Source organism: Podarcis gaigeae, assembly GCF_964106915.1.
Source record: "Podarcis gaigeae genome assembly, chromosome: 17".
NCBI lineage: Eukaryota > Metazoa > Chordata > Lepidosauria > Squamata > Lacertidae > Podarcis > Podarcis gaigeae.
Window position 1 is genome coordinate 36,194,565 of NC_139694.1, and position 22,424 is coordinate 36,216,988.

At 45.2% G+C, this 22,424-nt stretch overlaps 1 protein-coding gene across 2 annotated transcripts; it reads right to left on the reverse strand.

Moving 5' to 3' along the window:
• Positions 1-851: 851 nt before the first annotated feature.
• On the reverse strand, positions 852-18,935 carry WAS (WASP actin nucleation promoting factor). 2 transcript variants are annotated; one of them, XR_014559370.1, is made up of 13 exons: positions 18,683-18,935; positions 16,581-16,721; positions 14,495-14,581; positions 13,458-13,554; positions 11,792-11,830; positions 10,170-10,220; positions 7,429-7,606; positions 6,920-6,962; positions 5,618-5,771; positions 3,961-4,346; positions 2,130-2,235; positions 1,246-1,428; positions 852-1,215 (listed from the first exon to the last, which is right to left on the reverse strand). XR_014559370.1 is itself a non-coding variant. In XM_083719326.1 (12 exons), the coding sequence occupies exons 1-12, from the start codon at positions 18,794-18,796 to the stop codon at positions 1,376-1,378; spliced, it is 1,449 nt and encodes a 482-aa protein (XP_083575452.1). In that variant the 5' UTR covers positions 18,797-18,935; the 3' UTR covers positions 852-1,375. The 2 variants fall into 2 exon arrangements, 1 of the variants encoding a protein (XP_083575452.1); XM_083719326.1 differs by having other exon boundaries at positions 852-1,428.
• Between the last annotated feature and the right edge of the window lie 3,489 nt (positions 18,936-22,424).

Below are 22,424 nucleotides of genomic sequence, written 5' to 3' on the forward strand. Positions count from 1 at the left end.
CATATGTTTCTATGCATTTTACTATCACTTTCTGAACCACAAAAAGACTGATTCCCCCACCCCCACCCCCAGTGGATTTGTTGGACTATGGTGACAGAGCTGTTTAATCCACTTTAATTATGCAAACTCAAAGTTCTGGTATGTGCTTGAATCCGTGGCCTCCGGAAGGCACCCTCAAAGGAAAGGATCCTATGTCTGTTCTCCAAGCTGCCCAGTTTCTTCTGCACAATGTCAAAACACCAAAGGTGAAGCTAAGATTTCCTGTGTAGAGCTACTCACTTGAAAAGTCTCTAGTTACTACAATATTAATTCCATTCAAAGGTAAGTGGCATAAGCTATTTATCTGTGGTCTTCCAGACATTTTTTTTTGTTTTCGTTTTGTTCTGTCCAACAGGCACATTAAGATCCAAGCCAATTTTCCTTCCCTGGAATAGAACAGAGTTCATGGAACTGGACTTTCCCACCTCCCCTTTCTTTCACAACCTTTTGTGTCCAGTGGGGGACCACTGGGAATGGTGTAAGATATGATGTGGGGCGTTGCAGACCATTTGGCAGAAATCACACATACACACACCCTTGTGTGGAGAGAAGAGCAAATTAGGATCCAAGCTACTGAAAATACTTTAGTTTCCAGTATATATCTATAATACCGTAAATAAAAGAATAAGGATTCATTGAAGTCAAATCTGGATTTGCATCCCCTCTATCACACTGCAATCAAAACAACCAAATTTGAAAGTAAATAGGTACAGTATACCTGTCTTAAAGTTTGGAGACTGCATCCCGGCCACCCCTACCCAAAGTTAAAACTAAAGCAAGGGAAAACATTCCTCCGAAAGGCGTGCAAATAATTCAGTCAACTAGGATTTTTATGTGTGTTAACAATACACTGGTTATTTTATAAGACAGAGGTTTTGCTTATATTCCTGTAATCTTCATACCTGCACATTGGCCTCAAAGGGGGAACCACTTCTTAAAGACACACAAGATTATACATCGAGGAGAAAGAAAGGGGGATGAAGGGGCTGGATGAAAGATAATATGGCTCTTAGAAAGTTAGAGGAGATTAGAAGTGGTATTGTCAAGCACGAGGGTTTGAAAGAGGGAGGATTACAGCCGAACTTTCTAAGACTGTCAAAGGCTTGCAGGTGCACAGAATGGGAATTATTCTTTAGCCTAAGTGATGCTGGAGAGGAGGAATGGGAAAATAATGACCTGTCACGGCAGGGACTAAAGTGGAGCTGCCCTTGCACCTACTGGATTTCTGCACAGATTGTGAGGGGGACCATAACAGAGTAGCAGTCTGATTAAATGCCCACAGCAATTCAGACAGCAACAGATGGTCAGAAGGATCAGGCTTTGCGTCCTTCTGGATTCAGTCATCCCACTCGTCATCCTCTTCATCATCACCATTGTCTTCATCGTCATCTGTGGGTACAATAGAACAAAGCAACAATGTGAGAGGAGGCTTTCCCGAATAGCACTTCTAAAGTGCACCCATTCATTCGCCCAAACCACCTCCCCATACTTACAAGTTATTCCAGCCTACCCTTCTCCCTTGGAGTTGTATTCAGTGCTAGTCCTACTCAGAGTAGACCCATTTTTTAAAATAATAAATGAGTGGACTAAAGTTAGCAATCTCTATTGATTTCAATGGTTCTCTTCTGAGTAACAGTGGCATTGGACAGAACCCTTTGCATTTACAGTCACACCTCATGTTGCGTTTGCTTCAGGTTGAGCGTTTTCAGCTTGTGTCCCGCAGCGACCCGGAAGTACTAGAAAGGGTTACTTCCGGGTTTCACCGCATGCGCGGATGCTCAAAATGACATCACGCGCATGCGCAGAACCAGCGAATTGCGGCAGACGCGGGTTGCGTTCTGCTCATGTTGTGAACAGGGCTCCAGAACGGATCCCGTTCACAACCAAAGATCCCACTGTACCTGTTTAATACTAGATACAATACCAGTGCAGGAATCAAGATTTCACCCCTTGCAAAACGCCACTGGCTCTGTCTCAGATCTTAGCTTTGTCCTTTCCAGTCAAGCACAAAACTTTAGACAGTTTGTTAAGTTTTTGTTGGTAAGCACGCAGTTCAAAGGATGAGATGTATCAGATGCAACAAAATTCACCTGAGGAATGAATGACCTTGCTCCTCTTCTGCATCACATGCATAAGAGCTCCTACCAGGCCTTCAGAGCTCTGTGCAGGCGATGGCGGTTCCAGCACATCAGGGGTCTAAAAGGTAAAAGGATTGCAGGTGGTGTCATTAGGGCTTCGAATGTTGACGGCCCTTAGAACCCACACAAACCTTTCAACCACACAAAGCTGTTGTTGTTCACTTTGCTCTTCCTCAAAACAGATACAGCTGTCACAATGCAGTGGACAGTGGTAACAGGCAAATATTTAAGACTAGTTTGCACAAACGCAATTGACCATGTCTGGGCTATACCACTTTAAATTACAGGGGGGGGGTTATATCACTGAATGTTCTTCCAGAGATAACCCTTCCACATCAAATTCTAAGTAATAGAGAGAAGGGTTCTGGCCTGGTTTTCTCCCTAGTCACGCTAGTAGGAAATATTTATTTTTAGTTTTATTTGCCTTAAATTTTCTATTGAGATGTTTAAAAGGGTAAAGCAAAGCAAAAGCAAAGAGAGAGAGAGTATAATGCCATCGCAATATTACATATATGTGTACATAAGCATAAAGACAATTAAGGCAAATTGTCAGTAAGTGAAAAATAGGTGCCTAGCAAAATGAAAACACATTGTCTCAGAATTTAGCACAGCAGCACTTCTTAAAAATACATATATTAGTCCATTTCTCTTTTCCCTCCTTTTAGGTGCATAAAAATATCAAAAAGTAGCAAAAAATATAATGTCCAAAAGGAAACATTTGATGATGGCAGTTGGCAACCGTGTTCTACTACACTAGCAAAGTTAATTGTTTCTAAAGGGCCCTTCTATTTCTGGCCAGGGGCAACCCTAAACTTTTCTAAAGTTTTTTTTCCTAAACTTCTAATTTTTTCTAAAGCAGCCGCCTGCTATACTCTCTAATTGTTGTTGTTGTTGTTGTTTAGTCGTTTAGTCGTGTCTGACTCTTCTTGACCCCATGGACCAGAGCACGCCAGGCACTCCTGTCTTCATACTCTCTAATACCACAGGTCAAATATCACTCCATGAAAATCCCTAGTTGCAAGCTATGATGGTCCTTGCTGCTTCCAGTAAATGACCCAGCAATCCTTTGTGTTTCAATTCTAAATCTAAACCTATATATAGGTTTAACAGTGATAACTGCAAGGCAGGTTGAGCCCACTGTTCAATGTGGGAGTTAATTTCCTTAAACATCACCCCACCCAGAATGTTGATGCACAAAGACATTCCCACCACATGTGTACATATGTACCAACAAGTTGGAACCCTCTCTAATATATAGATGTCCCCCCCTCCCAATTGGGGAGTATTCCATCATGTGATTCCCCACCTGCAGTCTGAAGTGGCAGAGAACTGGAGAACTAGGCCTTAATGTAATGAGAACAGTTAAGTCTGACATCATATTTCTTTCCTCCATTATCACACATTGCCATAACTTTGCTATCCTCCTGCCACATCTGGTTCTTAAGTAATTCTCTAGCCCAGGGGTGGCCAACTCCCAAGAGATCTACTCACAGAGTTAAAAACTGGCAGTGATCTACCTCCATTTTGGGGGTGCAGGGCAAAGATGTTGAGGTGTTTTTTTGGAAGGAAAGTCCTGTTTTGGGGGGTTCAGGTCAAAGTTGTTGAGCTCCTTCGGGGATCTACTGGTGATCTACCACAGACGTCCAGTGATCTACCAGTGGATCATGAGCTACCTGTTGGACATGCCTGCTCTAGCCAATCCAACCAGGGAAATCATATATGAGAAATCATACTTAGCACACTAAGCATGAACCACCCTTTGATGCTCTCCACCGTGTCTTACCTTATTGAGTTGTATTCCTTGGCGTATCTGATCTAGTAATGCACCTCGTCCGGTGGAGGCAACAGCAGGTGAGCTAAGCCCTCCAGAGGGAGGAGGGGGAGGGGGACATGGGGAAGAACTTGGGAATGCAGGAGGAGGTGGCGGGGGTGGTGGCGGTGGGGGTGGCGGTGGGGCTGACCCAGCTGGGGGTGGTGGGGGACGAGCTGCTCCCGGCCGAGAGACTGGTGGAGGAGGTCCCCACTGAGGGCTGGGCTGTCCTCGAGAGGGCTGTGGAGGTGAAGGGACAGCTCCCCTGTTTGATACAGGTGGGATGGGTGGTAGAGGACCACTTCGGCTATGTCCAGGGCCAGAACGATTTGGGGGTGGGGGTGGAGGGTGACTTGGACCTGAAATGAGACAAATATCAACACTAAAATCCCAGTGGGCAGCTTTAGTAGAGAACTATCCATGTATTATAGAACAAGCAAAAATACTTTGATAGATGGCTTATTGTGCTGATCACGATTAGATCAGTAAGAACAATAAGGATTATTCTCTCTCTCTGAATACCAGTTGCTGGGAGGTTACCAGAGCATAGCTCTAGTATGCATAGCCTACGGAAGCTAGGTTACCCCTGGCAAATAGTGGTATACTGGTAGAAAGCACTCCATGCGACTGTGGCCCTCACATGACAGAAAAAGATCCAGGAGAATCACAAAACTACAGACTTCTTCCTTCAGAGAGACTGCAGCCCCATCAAGAACATGCAGTCATCCAGTCAGAAGAGCCGCCCACTAACAATAGCTCCATCTTGTCTGGATTGAGTTTCCCTTTATTGGCCTTCATTCAGTCCATAATTGCACCCAGGCTCTGATTCAGAACATGCACCACCCCACCTGCTGAAGATGAAAAGGAGAGATAGATGCGAAGGTCATCAGCATACCGATGAACACACAGACCAAAATTCCACCCCTCAATGGTGAAAGATAAATGTATACGCATGGACACACCCCTGCACGCCAATGCCAATTGTGGATTACAATCCACACATCTCGTACGTGGACTCTAAAAGGTAAAGGGACCCCTGACTGTTAGGTCCAGTCGTGGATGATTCTGGGGTTGCGGCGCTCATCTCACTTTACTGGCTGAGGGAGCCGGCATACAGCTTCTGGGTCATGTGGCCAGCATGACGAAGCCGCTTCTGGCGAACCAGAGCAGTGCACGGAAGCGTCGTTTATCTTCCTGCTGGAGCGGTACCTATTTATCTACTTGCTCTTTGACGTGCTTTCAAACTGCTAGGTTGGCAGGAGCTGGGATTAAGCAAGGGGAGCTCACCCCATCGCGGGGATTCGAACCGCCGACCTTCTAATCGGCAAGCCCACAGCGCCACCCACTACTACTCCACAAACATTTATGCTGTCATAAATCGGTAACCATTTGAGGTGACACAAGGATCTTTGTTGTTCTTACTGCAACAGACTAACATGGCTACTGCTCCAGAAGTTATTGCTCCGATCAGTACATCCAAGCTCAAACAAAGTGTTCAGCATGGATAGGCCTTCTAATAGTCGGTGTAGTCTTAGTTAGAGACCAGGATCTGGAGCCATTCACTGGTCCAGTCTCAGAGAGGCTGCCAATGACACCTGAGGTCTGAGACCCTCCCATTCCTGCAGCTCACCCTGTCGTCTCAGCTCTTCCTTCACAGCCTCCAGCCCCCCTTGGCCTTCAATGAAGTCATAGATAATCTTTGAAGTCTCAACATCAGTCAGTTGAGCCTCACTGATTCCCGCCTGGGAGAAGAATGTCTTCAAATCGGGATCTAAATTATTCACCTGAAATAAAAACATAGACAAATAGACAAATGTGTGTGTGTGTGTGTGTGTGCGTGTGTGTGTGTGTGTGTGTGAGAGAGAGAGAGAGAGAGAGAGAGAGAGAGAGAGAGAGAGAAAGAAAGAAAGAAAGAAAGAAAGAAAGAAAGAAAGAAAGAAAGAAAGAGAAAGAATGTGTTGCCATGTTTGTTCAGTGCCCATCTTCTTGAGCCAATGCTCAAGTCACGATGGTCATCGGGTTACAACTGATAGGACCTGACTTCCAGCATAGAATGAGGTAGCTGGTGTGGTTAAAACGATTATACAGTCCTAACCTCTGCCTAACCTACCATCACTTTAAACCTTCTTCATAGTCAAATCAATCTTAAAACTTCAACTATCTTTAAGCATTACAGTGGTACCTCTAGTTACAAACTTAATTCATTCTGGAGGTGCATTCTTAACCTGAAACTGTTCTTAACTAGAGGCGTTCTCATCCTGGGGCAAAGTTCTCAACTTGAGGTAACTCTTCCAGATTAGCAGAGTTTGTAACCTGAAGCGTTTGTAATCTGAGGCGTTTGTAACTCGAGGTACCACTGTACTTCTGATCACTGGCCCTGCGGGCTAGGGCTGAAGGGAGTTAGAGTCCAGCAACAACTGGAGGGTCCCCCATCCTTCCTGTAGCTATTTAGGCTGTGCCTTATCACTCAACTCCAGCCAAATGCAAGAAGAAGACTAGCCGTACCAGCTGAGAGGTGAGAGCAGGCCAGGTGATATCCCTACAGAAGCTTCTGAATCAAAGCTGTTCAATGAAAAGAGTAACTAGGAGACCACCTGATCTTCCTAAAGAACAGCATTGCTTCCTCTTGGCTCCAGTCTAAACTTTTTGGCACAGCAACTAGCCCTGGCAACACCTTATAATTGGAATATACAAGCAAACCTCGAGAGAAAGGGCCTCATGTTTTCAGTCAGGTATGATGTAAATAAGCAGGTCATGCATTGCAGAGTCCCTTCCAATGCTACAATTTTAAGATTCTATGTATAAACACAGAGTTTGCTGGACTTCAGTAACTCAAAAGTCTCATCTCATACGCATGTGAGACCTCAGGATAATTTCCCCCCACTGAGACTCTCTCTTTCAAGTCTATTGATGAATCACTGTGGCTACGTACGTCAAATCCACTGTTGGGATCCCATCCAATGTGCTGGATATGCCTGGAAAGAAATCACAGACATTCAATGAGTGAAGGCCTTGCATCGCAATGCATTCACATGACGGCTTCCAGACCTCTTCGACTTTCCCTCTCCTCCTTTCATCTGCAGCATATTGTGACTTGCTTACATCCTAGTTATGTTTCCACCACATTTCCGTATGAGGCAGCACCTGCGCATGTGCAAAGCACGGCATGGCAGTCCTCTGCTGTGGGTTAGGGTTACACACACTATGCTACGGAAGTAGTTCTCAAGTAGTTCTCAAGCTGTGTTTCGTAGAAAATTTCCATATGCAAGGAAAGAAACAAGAGTTTCAAGGGCAAAACAAAAAAAGCCTGATATGAAAACTTCAGAAAAAGAAACTGAAGTCAAGGAATCCTTTCTGTTATGTCGTTTGAAATTTGAAGATTTCCTACTTTCCCCAGATCCCAGTCTTTGAGAGGTCTGCATAACTTCCACAAGCACTCACTTGAACCCACTTGGAGCACCAATGTCAGCCTTTGAAATCTTTTTCTTCCCCTTCTTTTTCTCCACTGCAGTAGGAACAGGAAGTCCACGGTAGCGGGAAAATGTGATGTCTGGATTCTGGATGTCAACAGTTGCCAGAGGCAGAGATGCTGGAGGAGAGTTTGGCTGCATGCCACGTCCTTTGGGGAAGTTAAGATGGGGTGAGGAAGCAAAAACCTATCTATCAGACCTCCCTCTACAACACTCCCAGTGTTGCCTGCCATCTCATACACTGTTTTCCTTTCTATGTTTCATCTCTTTATTCACTAGCATTGTTTGACTGTATGTGTGTGTTTATTTTACCCAAGTCACTGGGAACTTTTTCAGCTAAAGAGCTGGATAAATATTGCCCTGCTGTGAGTGCTGAAGACTGCTCCCTGCAAGACCCTTTCCACCTGGCCTAGGGGGACAGGGCCCAGCCTCACCCTGCTCAGCATAAGAGACTCCTGGGAGGCTGGAGGGACATTGCCCTGCTGTGAGTGCTGGAGCCCACACTCACGGGAACAAAGTCCGGGGTTGGGGCAACTGTTGAAAATGCTTTTAAATGTTTTAAAATAGTTTTTAATCTATGGCATTTTAAATTTTGGTTCTTGTTGTGTCTCTTTGTTTTTTTGCTCTGTTGGGGGTGGGATGTTTAGTTGGGTCTGGGGATTAGTTTAATTTTAGTATACGTGCATTTTTTTATTATTAGTTTCTACTGTTTTATTGGTTTATTGTATAGTTTGTATAACACATCCCAGGACTACCTGGGAGTGGGTCCCAGTCAACAGAATGGCTGTAGCAGATTCCAAGGGCACTGATCTCAGTGATCACGGGTACGAGGAAGAGTTATGGGACCAGACTATGTCATTACCGAGGAGGCAGGCTTAGTCCTTGTTTGAAGACTATCCCTGCCTCCAGGTTTGGTCTTGACCAGAAGGATGCTGGAATCAACAAGGGAGACCCACGTGACCTTAATGTGCTGCTGTGCAATGCCAGGTCAATGATTCACAAGACCTCTGTCATCCACAACTTGATTGTGGATGAAGGACTAAACCTGGAATGTGTAACAAAAACTTGGTTGGATGAAGCAGATAGGCCTGTTCTTGGCTCTGCTTGTCCACCAGGTTTCTCTTAAGCACAGCAACCCAGGTTGGGGGGTTTGCATTGATTTTTAGGAAGTCATTAGTTTGCACCAGACATCCTTTTTGGAAGACCCAGTTTTCTGAGTGCAGATTTGGAAAGAGGTAGACCCCACTACGGGAGCAGGGCTGGGACAGAAGAGTGCTAGAGTCCTGTCTAGTCGAGTTGCATGGGATCAATTCCAATCTGTTACCTCCGAGGATGTGGACAGGCTGCTTGGATGAGTGAAACCGACCACCTGTCTCCTTGATCCTTCCCACTCTGGCTCATAAAAGTCAGCCGGGAAGGGCTGGGCAATGGGCTCCGTGGGGTGGTGAATGCTTCCCTCTGTGGGGGAGCCTTTCCAGACCCACTGAAAGATATGGTTCTTAAACCACTTCTTAAAAAAAATCTTTGGACCCGGCCAATATAGCCAAATGTCACCCAGTCTCAAATCTTCCATTCTTGGGCAAGGTGGTTGAGCAGGTGGTCACTGAACAACTCCAGGCACGCCTAGAGGATGCAGACTATTTGAATCTCTTCCAATTGGGATTCAGACCTCACCATGGGACTGAAACTGCCTTGGGCAACCCTGCATCAGGAAATTTTTAATGTCTAATGTTTGGCAACTTTTTATGTGCTGTAAGCCACCCAGAGTGGCTGGGGAAACTCAGCCAGATGGGCACGGTATAAATAATAAAATTATTATTATTATTATAAATATACTTTAAACAAATAGATAAGGCGAGCTGCCCCTATTTTGCTTGTGCAAAAGCACACATCTTCCCCTTTAAAGAAAACTGACCAAGCCCATCCTCTCCTCCCCAGACCAACATAATGACAGTATATGGAGTTGCTGGTACTGGAACAAGCAGCTAAAGAAGAAAATTCTACCTTGTTTATCTTGGTCACCTTGAAAAGTATAGTGGGTGGGCTCCCATAAGCCCAAGGATGTGATGGAGAGATGTACTCTTCAGCAAGTGGTACAGCACCATGGACAGGGGCGTCCAGTAAGGATGCTCCGATTTGGCAATGATAGGTGACCTTTTAGTTTTAAATCCAATACACTACTGCCACCTGCAACCCTACAACTGGTTAATAATAATAATAATAATACCCATAGTTTTATTATTTATACCCCACCCACCCGGCTGGGTTTCCCCAGCTACTCTGGGCAGCTTACAGCATATATAAAAAATGGTAAAACATCAGACATAAAAAAATTTCCCGATACAGGGCTGCCTTCAGATGTCTTCTAAAAGTCAGAAAGTTTTTTATTTCCTTGACATCTGATGGTTGCAGAGAGTAGTGAAAATTCACAGTGGCCCAGCACAGGATGTTGCCTCTATTATAAAATATCATTTTAGTGATCTTGTATATCTTTTGGAATTTTTTAAAAAAGATTGAAATTATTTTTTATGGCTCTTGTACCGAGAGTTCATTTTGGATGCTTTTTTTACTGAAAGTTTCTGATTTTATTGCTGTATTCTCTGTTTTCATGTTGCATTTGTTAGCTGACCTGCGACTTGTAGTTGTGGATATGGGTACACATTAAATAAATGAATAAATAGCACGCAAACAGAGTTTCTGCAAGCTGCTTACCATTTGAGTCAATCCCAGAAGATGGCGGCTGGGGGAGAGCTGGTCTTCTGTCTAACAGATGCAAAAAGAGTAGTTATCAGGATGTAAAGAGGCAGTCCTGTCCTGTGTTTGTCACAATCAACACTGTTTCTATTCTACTGCAGTTCAGCTTGTGATAGAACCTACATTGTTGGTCTTGCTATCGGCTATGGACAAAACTGATGGAATTATATACATACCTGATTATTTCAATGAAAAGGAAACATCAAAACAATGCAGAAAATACTGTAATTATTTAGGCAGCATTTGAAGATTTCCTTTCCTCGCCTCAGACAAGCATGTGGATTTTGGCAATTTTCACTCCCGCTTGTGTTTCCAGTGGAATTCTCTGACATCCCTAGTGACAGCTCACCATCAGCAGCTCCAGGAGAATTCCCTGTGGAAGCTGCTGAGAACCTCTTGAAGACAGCACTGCTATCCACAGGCTCTAAAGTAGGAATGCCATATGTCCGGAATGCCATAGGTGGGATATGGCAGTCGGTAACCATGTCCAGGCAGAAATGCAAATGTCTAGATGCAAAACTTTAAAAAGCTTTTCTGTCCGGATTTTCACATTTTGAAATATGGCAGCACAACTCTAAAGCAATAATTCAGGATTCAGTTGTACTTACAGCAATACTTCCTCTCTGGCAACTGGGGTGAGCCCTCAGCACAGTTTACTGACAAATTATGATTATCTCTATCATCTATCTATCTATCTATCATCTATCTATCTATCTATCATTCTATCATCTATCTATCATTTATCTATCAATCTATCTATCATCTATATCTATCATCTATCTATCTATCATCTATCTATCTATCTATCTATCTATCTATCTATCTAATCTATCTATCTATAATTTTTTTAACATATATGTTCCAACAATCATTTAACATAACTTCTTATCTTACACAGTATTTTAGACTTCCGTCAACAACCTCCGAAGATTTTCCGTTCTTTATCACTTGTTCTGCATTTCTTAATTTCTCTATTACTTTTAATTGTCCTTAACTAATAATTCTCCTCATAGTCTTCCTTGCAATATTTCACAAAGTCCTCCTTACAGAACTTCTTGCAGTCCTACTAGCGTAATCTGTTTATCACAATTGCTTTTCAAATAATTCAAATAATTACTCCCGTCCTCTAAGAATCTCTGATCCCGCAGGTTTCGAATCCTTCCTGACAAATTATGATTATCAAGGGCTTTCCCCCTGCACTTAATAGCTCAGCTCAGGTGAGTAACGTGTGGCCCCCAGTCTTATTTTAAAAGCTCCCTGCAAGTGTTAAGTGAGGCTTCTGGTAAGAGCAATCTACCCCTCCTCTGGCAAACTACAGGGCAGGGAAATATAGGGGGAAGAGAGAAAAGGAGGTATGATAAAGAGAGAGAGAAAAGTGTGTGGTAGAAAGAGATAAAGAATGAGAAAAGGGTGGGTGTGTCTGCTTCTGGCTCTGGTTTTGGACCCAACGCACAGCTGGCATGTGCCCACTGACAGATTATTCTGAAAGGAATGTAATCCTTGGCGGAAAAAGCACCATTGCTCCTGCTTCGACCAGACACAAAAGAGTATAGGGATATGTGGGCTGCACAGATACATACCTTCATTGACTGGAGGTGGAGGTGGCGGCGGCTGTCTATCTATAAAACAGGAAGAGATTTATGAAGAGGAGAAAAGGGTTTCTGCTGTGCTTCAGTGGAAGAATCTGGCCCCTCTTAGATGGAGTCTTGGTCAGCAGAGGGTTCATTGTGCTGTAGGAACCACTCACTCATATCAGTATATATATACACAGTGGTACGATGCGGGAGGCGCTGTTGGTTAAACCACAGAGCCTAGGACTTGCCGATCAGAAGGTCGGCGGTTCGAATCCCCACGATGGGGTGAGCTCCCGTTGCTCAGTCCCTGCTCCTGCCAACCTAGCAGTTTGAAAGCGCATCACAGTACAAGTAGATAAATAGGTACCGCTCTGGCGGGAAGGTAAACGGCATTTCCGTGTGCTGCTCTGGTTGGCCAGAAGCGGCTTAGTCATGCTTGCCACATGACCCGGAAGCTGTACGCCGGCTCCCTCGGCCAGTAAAGCGAGATGAGTGCCGCAACCCCAGAGTTGGCCACAATTGGACCTAATGGTTTAAACCTACCTTTACCGCGGTTTAAAAACAGTCCGGTTTAAGAACAATTTGGTTTACAAACTCTGCAAAACCAGAAATAGTGTCCTGGTTTGAGAACTTTACCTTGGTCTAAGAACAGAATCTGAACAATGGAAGGGCACTGGTGGCAGGAGGCCTCATTAGGGAAAGCGCGCCTCGGTTTAAGAATGGTTTCAGTTTCAGAATGAACTTCTGGAACAGATTAAGTTTGTAAACCGAGGTACCACTGTGTATATATATATATAGCGAGAGAGTTGCTCACCCTTCAGCTCCACGTGGGTGGAATTTGTTACTTTGTGAAAATGTTGAATTATTGAGAAATTAATTGCGTTTCTATTCCTAGCCCTCATGGTTGGGGAAACAAGTTTGCATTCCATGTCTAGACTAGAGTTCAGGGGATGAAACGCCTAAACGCTGCATGCTAACATGTCTCTTATTCATGTGCCCCACCTGTTTAGCTCAGTTGTACACCACCCTGAAGAAGAGTTCGGATTTGATATCCCGCTTTATCACTACCCAAAGGAGTCTCAAAGCAGCTAACATTCTTCTTTCCCTTCCTCCCCCACAACAAACACTCTGTGAGGTGAGCGGGGCTGAGAGACTTCAGAGAAGTGTGACTGGCCCAAGGTCACCCAGCAGCTGCATGTGGAGGATCGGAGACGCGAACCCAGTTCCCCAGATTACGAGTCTATCGCTCTGAACCACTACACCACAGTGGCTCTCAATGCATTCTCTCTTCTTCACCCATGACCCCGCGGCTCCTGCCAACAAATCACAAATCCTATAAAAAGTTGGCATCCCTCTTGGTATATACACACTGACACAACTTTGTTAACATATTCAGAAACATTTATCTGAATGTTTATTGTTGTTTTACATGTAATTTTACGGGGGATTTGGTGTCAATTTAGCATGGGAAAATGGCTGGCAGGGAAAGGGTTAAGACACCACTTTTTTTTTTGCTCAAAGAAGCACCCTTTCCCACACTGCTTTGCATCAGAAAAAGCAGCCACTTTTTATCCATTTGTTTTAAGGTATGATTTGTCCCTCGGTTGCAAACCCTGCAGACATATTTTCTTACAGCCGTCATTTTGCTCAGTCCTCTAAGAATGACACCTACCCATTCTCTGGTTCCTCTTCTGAATCTTCTCTTCCACCATTTGTTGAAAATTGTATGCCTCATTCTCATCGGCAAAGTTGAGCCCCACGTTGCAGTCCTGAAAGCAATCCCAAGTCAAAACCTCTGGCGTGTGGGACCATGGCCGTTCCCATGGCAACAACCCTATATGACTCCAGCTCCTTCAACAAAACTGTCACACAGCTCAATGAACATCCGAAAAAGGGAGCTGGAGTTTCCCCAAGTTTACATTTACTTATCTATTAAAATATAATTGAATAACTTTTATACTGTATTTTGAAGGCTTGGTTAAAAAACAACAACAATAGATGTACATTTGAAATTATATTGTGACTTTAATGAAAAGCAACAAAGCGGAAAATGCTTTCATCTCCACATGCTAACTTTTCTTGCATACAACACAGTAGAATGTGTGAATAAAAATGCTTGCTTTATTTTTTCTGATGTGCTTCTGCTTCTTCTCTGCAGCCTTTGGCCTTTCCCTCCAACAGAGTCACACAACATTTTAGGAATCCTACACAATTTTTTTACTGGGGGTACGCATACCCAAATCATTTTGTGAATCTTTGTACTTTTGTCCATTTACTGTATTTATTTTCCCCGATTTGAACTATAAAATGGTGATTTCCTTGAGTCAAAATGAGAGTACCCCTAAACATTTTTGAAGAAAAAAAGCACTGCCTACACATATGCACATATTCACATACCCACATTTTCAACAATCTAAAGAGCTCTCACATGCTTTCTCCTGCTCTGGAGGTTAGGACCTGAGCCAATGGCCTCAAGAAAGGACATTCTGACTAAACATCAGGAAAAATTTTCTGACAGCAAGAGCTGTTGCATGGTGGAACAGACTTACACGAGAAGAGGGTGGTCTCTCCTTCCTTGGAGGCTTTTAAACAGAGATTGGATGGTCACCTGTCCTATATGATCTAGTTGAGATTCCTGCATTGCAGGGGGTTGGACCTCAGGGTCCCTTCCAACGCTACAATTCTATGATTCTATGAGTCAATACTCACATCTCCTGAAAAGGTATGGAAATAAGAGGTGGGAGCCAAGTAGACCAGCTGGCTGCACAATTCCTGCTCCCAGGTCATCTTCCTGTCCTGAAACAAAGGAGCAGAGAAGGGGCAGAGAAAGCAATTCCCCTTAATATGATGCATTTCTGTACATTATTTCCACCGATATATGCATTTTTATGCCTCCTTGACCCCAGTATGTGCATTTTTGTATACATTACCAGGCTGGAGAACTGCATTGACAAATTCAAATAAGTGTGAATTTGGAAGGCTAGCTATAGTTTGTTTGGCGTCTTGTTCCAGAAGGTGTGAATTAGGTACAGTAGGTTGTCCTTTAAATAAAAACTGAATCAAATGTGTCCCCTGGTCTTCTTTGACTCCTGTGCCTGTGCCATTCAGACCTGGGCTTGTGGCTAAACCTTCTCTCCTCACTAGCATTTGTTGTGAGTCGAGGCCCCACCCCCACTTGGAGATAAAATAAGACACATGGACACAAGTATTTTAGGTTAATGGGCTTAAAAAGGCCATAACTTTATTGGTTACAGGATGTGAGTGGTATTGGCTTAGGCATTGGATCGAACAGACTATACTTGACTCCTGCCCATTCTGCAAGGGTTAACAACCTGTAGGGGGAGCTTGTTGACTGGAGGGTCGTGCCATGGCCCTAGCCACCACCTTGGCATCGGACAGGAACAATGACCGCCAGATTCTTTTAACAGAATACCCTTCAAGGGGAGGGGTAGGTGATGGTCACAACCTCCCCTCTGACACACAACACATTTTCCAATGCCTAACAAAGTTGTGACAATTTGCTACGAGGTAGGCGAAGAACCAAGTGGTTGGTGCCAATCTCCCAAGTGGAAAAAAATCCTTCCCAAAATGCAGACGTGCCTTCACATTGGCCAAATTGGATGTGATGCCCTCTGCTGTACTTGAGGGCAGATACCAAAAGATTCCAACTGAGAAATGACTCTGCCCCTGTGGAGATGGCAATCTGGAAACAGTGGCTCATGTTCTCCTGTCCTGTCCCCTTTATGAAGATCTGAGGAATGAGATCATCACCCCACTTTTACTTACCATCCCAGGCCACCCATCTGAGGCCACATTGTTCTTTCTTTTATCAGATCAAAATGATCAGACAACAGCAAAGGTTGCTAGGTTTATCAAAGGTGCAATGAGATTAAGGGCCGGTATCTGAACGATAATCTTGGTCATCTGATTGTCCTTTTTAACCATTGTTGTCTTTTTAATTGTATATATTGCTTGATTTATGTTGCTATGGCCGTTGGCTAATACAAATGAAGTTTATCTATCATCTACCTATCTATCTATCTATCTATCTATCTATCTATCTATCTATCTATCTATCATCTATCTATCTATCTATCTATCATCTATCTATCTATCTATCTATCATCTATCTATCTATCTATCATCTATCTATCATCTATCTATCTATCTATCTATCTATCTATCTATCTATCATCTATCATCTATCTATCTATCATCTATCTATCTATCTATCTATCTATCTATCTATCTATCTATCTATCATCTATCTATCTATCTATCTATCTATCTATCTATCATCTATATCTATCTATCTATCTATCTATCATCTATCTATCTATCATCTATCTATCTATCTATCTATCTATCTATCTATCTATCTATCCTACCAGGCCCCTTGGACAACCAAGGCAACCAACCAAAGTCCATAGCACGGTCAAGAAACGAAGCAAAAACCTAAAGGGAGGGAGGGCGGGTGATCTGAGGAAGCCAGGAACATTAAGGGAGAGTCTGTGTGGCCACAGTCATTCAAATGTGGCTAAACCATGCCCCCACCCAGCCCTATTGGCTGGCTGGTGGGCATGATGTGGGCACAGGACCCAGTGACGCAGTGGGCTTGGCTAAGCCCCTTGTGAATGCGGGCAGCGGTTCCCGCTCACAACACCTCCCCTCTGTGAAGAGGAGAGGCTCTGCGGACTTGACATCATTTTATTCTCATGAATGAGCTCCAGGTGCTCACACCTGGAAGGATGACAGGATGAAGGGCAAGGTCACAATGGAGCCAGGGAATTGGTACCTTCAAATCATAGAAGCGCATGAAATAGGAACGTCTGGGGTTATCCTTCACGAAGCACAGGACCCCGCAGCCTTGCTTGGACCAGCTTCTGCTGCCTTGAGGCAAGGCCAGGAGGAGTTGGGCCACAGTTGTGACCATGGTCTAGCGGGAAAGAGCACATGCATGTTAATGATCTACCTGTGCCAAGGATGCCATGCCCAGCCACTGTAAGAGTCTCACGCCTCCTTGCAATTTCCTACAAACCACACCAAATCCCTAACCCAAAGATGGAGAAGCATAGACCAGGGGTAAAATCAGGAGCAGATTTAGGGCACTGTGAGCAGTGCAGTTACAGGGCTTTGAGAAGGAGTGGGAGAAGGAGACAACAAACTGTCATTCCAGTAACTTATTAAAATTAACTTCTCCTAGTCGTGTTTTGTGGAAGTATTATATTTTGGAATCAAGGAGTTCAGGACCCCTGTTTCAATATAAGGGCAGAGCCAGGATTTTTTTTGGGGGGGGGAGGGCAGACATTGTTGAGCTTTTTTTAAATGGTGAGATCATGAGTAGAAATCCCCCCCAAAAAAGAGGATGTTACAGAGGGAAGGCTTGCGGGGGGCGGGGCAGAACCTCAGTGAATTGAATATTTTTAATGCTTTTCAAAGATTTTTTTAGGATTCAGGGGGAGGCAGCTGCCCCCACTTGCCCACGCCCATTCCTGTGAAACTTTCCTTGGGACTCTACTTCCCATCGGCCTCATCCAGGGACGTACCTTGAAGGGTGTTCCCTGCCAAGGGTGCAGGCCCAAGGAGGAGCAAAAATCACGCCCCCCAGCTTGGAGTGGCTAGGAGGAGCATGTTGTATGCTGCATATCTCAAATTAAGTGATATTTTATCTTGTCACTACAGGCCATGAAATATACTCGGAGTCGAGAGTGGATTTCATGCTCTTTATTCAGCTCATACTGGTGAGGAGGAATGGAAGTTCCCCCAGAGTGTCTGCTTTATATACATTATTTACACAATGGGCTTCACATGATTGGCTAATTTCGGGATTCTCCTGTAAGCCAATCAGGTCGCGGATTCACTTCCACCTGGAGCTGGATTGGGTGGCTCCTGTGGACCAATCAGCCTGCTGCATTCTGAATCCTATTGTTCTAGGACCAATCAGACTGCTGCCTTTTGGATCCTATGCAACTCAGTACATAACAGGCCACACATCTGTTTGTGGATAAGGATATTCCCCTTCATATTTTGGTCCAGTATTTTTGAACCAGGTGAAAGGGCCTATTCTGAAGGCGGGTATGGCTGCACGATGGGGCTTTCTGGATGTCATCACTGCCCAAACCACCACACTGGGCCTCTTGAGGAAGTGGTTTTCTTCCCCCATTTCCTGCAGACAAGGCAGCCTACAAACTACGACCTGCATCATTCTCACTTTACAAATCAGTCTCTTCAACACAGAAGGTGAAAGAGATTCAAGATGCCGTGAGAAATCAGGTTTTCGTTGAGCATCCCAAGCCTAGAGCATTGCCATCTGCTGGTTTCAAACCACCCCGACCGGGGCATCTTCTTATTTCCAAAACAATGCTAGTCAGTTACCAATTTAAGTCTGCATCAAGAGGCAGGAAGTTCCGAAGTGTAGGTGCTGCCATACTAAAATATTGATTTCTTACAAATATGGAATGAGTATTACGTGGCACCTGTAACAGAGCTGGTTCCAGAGACTAAAACTGTGAAGTAAGCATTTGTGGGGTGATGGGGTCTCCCCCCCACCGAGGTACTACCCCTCCCCTAACACCCCCCCACACACACACACCACTTCCTAACTGCTCTCTTACTGTTTGTCATAATTTTCTAGCATTTACTCATTTATCCTCAAGCCAGTGCAGAAAGGGAAGTCAAGCTGAGAGGGACTGGCCCCAGGCCGCCTGCTCCAAACCAAACCCAGGGGTCCTCTGCATTGTACCACTTGAATCCCCCCCCCCCCAATGTGGCCGTTAAATCCCAGCCCACAACCACCTGCTGTCCTTGTGGCAGCCTCCTCCCTCCCCTCGACTCTCAGGAAGTTCTGGCTTCTGCTTCCAAGGCCCTTCCTCCCCTGTGAAATGATAACAGAATTACCGTGCACTTTCTGCCCAACAGTTCAAAGACCTGCTGGTTCTCGTGGTCCTCAAGGAGGGAGGAAGACACGTTCTCCTGCTGCGTCCGGGCTGCTGGCTTGGACCTCCGACTCATCCTGGCCCTGTCAAGATGCCTCAGGGCTCTGCGCTTTCTGATCTCACTCAGAGCGAACTTCCGCGTTGCGAGGGCTTTTCAACAGGAAGCTCAGAAACCACCGGGTCACACGCATGCACACACACTGAGCTGGGTTCCCCATCTGGCTGACAAGGCCCAGCCGCAGGGCCAGTCAGAGTAGGGCCCCGGAAGCCCAGATACATGGGCAAAATGTGACAAAACGATTTCACCCGAGAGCTGCGCATTAGTGCATCGGCCCAGCAAAAGACTAGAGAAGTATTTAAAGGTAAAGGTAAAGATACCCCTGCCCGTACAGGCCAGTCGTGTCCGACTCTAGGGTTGCGCGCTCATCTCGCTTAAGAGGCCGGGAGCCAGCGCTGTCCGAAGACAGCGTGACGAAGCTGCAGCTGGCGAGCCAGCACCAGCGCCGCACACAGAAACACTGTTTACCTTCCTGCTATAAAGCGGTACCTATTTATCTACTTGCACTTAGGGGTGCTTTCGAACTGCTAGGTGGGCAGGAGCAGGGACCGAACAACGGGAGCTCACCCCGCTGCGGGGATTCGAAAACCTAGGCACTGAGGTTTTACCCAGAACGCCACCTGCGTCCCAGAGAGGCATTTACTCAATGATAATTTAAAAAATCAAATGATTTCCTTCTCTCCCTTTTCCGGTGCCTTGTTTTCCTGTTCCCTTTTTTATTATCATTATGGCTAGGGCAAGTCAAGTAACCTTTATTGGCATCACATAAGAACATTCAGAATACATTCAAAATAGGCCAGTGTGATCTCGATGGCACCCCAACGGCACAGTCACCAGCCAAAGGGCAGAAGAGGCGAGGAATCTGCCTCATCTCTGTGGGTTTCCAACAAGGGCAGGATCCTGTAGCATACTTTGGCGACAAAAAAATCAAATAGAGGAACTTAGCTACTGTCTTGGTGAGCTCCTGGTCTCTCCCCTGTAATAAGAAGCAGATAACCTCCGTCTCTGGTTTCCATGTTGGAATACATAGATGATCTAGAAATTGTTGGCAGAGATCATCATACATTTTTTATGGCTAGGGCCCTCAAGAGCTGGAGGTGGCCTGGGTCTCCCTGAACCTCTTGAGAGGGCCTGCCCAAAGCTACCCAGCAAGATTGAGGCACAAATAAAGAAGCCAAGCCCAGTCTCAAATCTTCCGTTCTTGGGCAAGGTGATTGAGCAGGTGGTTGCTGAACAACTCCAAGCACGCCTGAAGGATGCGGACCATTTGGATCCCTTCCAATTGGGATTCAGGCCTCACCATGGGACTGAAACTGCCTTGATTGTGCTCGTTGTTGATCTCTGGCGGGCTAGGGACAAACGTGAGATCTGTTTCCTAGTTCTGCTGGATTACTCACTGGCTTTTGATACCATCGGCCATAACATCCTTCTGGACCATCAAGAGGGGCTGGGAGCTGGGGGCACTGTTATACAGTGGTACCTCGGGTTAAGTACTTAATTCGTTCCGGAGGTCTGTTCTTAACCTGAAACTGTTCTTAACCTGAAGCACCACTTTAGCTAATGGGGCCTCCTGCTGCTGCCACACAGCTGGAGCATGATTTCTGTTCTCATCCCGAAGCAAAGTTCTTAACCCGAGGTACTATTTCAGGGTTAGCGGAGTCTGTAACCTGAAGCGTATATAACCTGAAGCATATGTAACCTGAGGTACCACTGTACAGTGGTTCTGCTCCTTTCTTCTGGGCTGTGACCAGAAAGTGGTGTTGGGGGATGAGTGCTCAGACCCCTGGGCTCTCACTTGTGGGGTACCTCAGGGTTCTGTCCTCTCCCCCATGCTTTTCAAACATCTACATGCAGCCGCTGGGAGAGATCATCAGGAGGTTTGGGCTGGGTGTTCATCAGTATGCAGATGATACCCAGCTCTACCTCTTTCAAATCAGAACCAGTGAAGGTGGTGAAGGTCCTGTGTGAGTGTCTGGAAGTGGCTGGAGGATGGCTGGCGGCTAACAGATTGAGATTGAATCCTGACAAGACAGAAGTACTGTTTTGGGGGGACAGGGGGCGGGTGGGTGTGGGGGACTTTCTTGTCCCGAATGGGGTAACTTTGCCCCTGAAGGACCAGGTGCGCAGCCTGGGAGTCATTTTGGACTCCCAGCTATCCGTGGAGGCACAGGTCAATTCTGTGTCCAGGGCAGCTACCAGCTCCATCTGGTACGCAGGCTGAGACCCTACCTGCCCGCATACTGTCTTGCCAGAGTGGTGCATGCTCTAGTTATCTCCCGCTTGGACTACTGCCATGTGCTCTACGTAGGACTTTGAAGGTGACCCGAAAACTGCAATTAATCCAGAATGCGGCAGCTAAACTGGTGACTGGGAGTGGCCGCCAAGACCATATAACACCGGTCTTGAAAGACCTACACTGGCTCCAAGTACATTTCTGAGCACAATTCAAAGTGTTGGTGCTGACCTTTAAAGCCCTAAACGTCTTTGGCCCAGTATACCTGAAGGAGCATCTCCCCCCCCCCCCGCCGCCATCATTCAGCCCAGACACTGAGATCTAGCGCCAAGGGCCTTCTGGCAGTTCCCTCATTGCAAGAAGTGAGGTTACAGGGTGTCCGCCCTGTGGAATGCCCTCCCATCAGATGTCAAGGAAATAAGCAGCTATCCTATTTTTAAGATATCTGAAGGCAGCCGTTTAGGGAAGTTTTTAATATTTAATGCTGTATTGTTTTTAACACTTGATTGGGAGCCGCCCAGAGTGGCTGGGAAAACTCAGCCAGACGGGCGGGGTATAAATAATAATAATAATAATAATAATAATAATACCCATTCGGACAAACCTTTAGGAGTGGGAACAGAGGCACTCACACCTGACCTTCATCCAGGCAACTGAGAAGCATGATCTAGAATTCAACACCACATCTGCAGCCAGGGAGAAACACTCAAGATGATATGAACCCGGGCTTATCAAGGATGTGGCCTGGGAAGAGTCTCAAGGGGCACTTTTGACCCCTAAGCCCCCGAGATGCTCCACCTCTACACCATTCTATTTAGATTGCTGGTCTTAACCTCTGAAGCCCTCATTGGTTGAGCTACTTATGTGCCCACCTGCATTTGTACCTGTACCATGCTGTCCTCTTGGGATGGCCATCCCCTTAGATCCATGAGCTGGGTGACCATGGAGGGGTCTTCTCCATGGTAGCTGCACAGACTTAGAACTCCTTCTCAGCAGAACTGTGGCCGAGGGCTACACATCAGGGTCAGAAGGCCTTAAAAGACTTGTTTCGGATGGCCTTCCCCCAAGTCATTTTTGTTCCTTTTGCTAAATAGAGGCTGGGTAGGTCCTATTCCATAAGTTTTCTGTAATGGTGGGTGTACACACTAATAAAATAATAATAATAATAATAATAATAATAATAATAATAATAATAATAATTGCAGTTTTGACTGAGGTAAACTACTTTGGATGGGCATTTGCCTAGAGAAGCAGTGCAGAAATATTTAAAAATGAAATAAATAAAACAAATTCCCTATTAAAATAGGAAAGATGGCACAAAAACAATGTACTCTTTCCCCCTGCCTCCTTTGTTGATTCACAATGGATGTATGAGCGATTACGCTTGTTTGTATGTATAAATTACATGTGCGC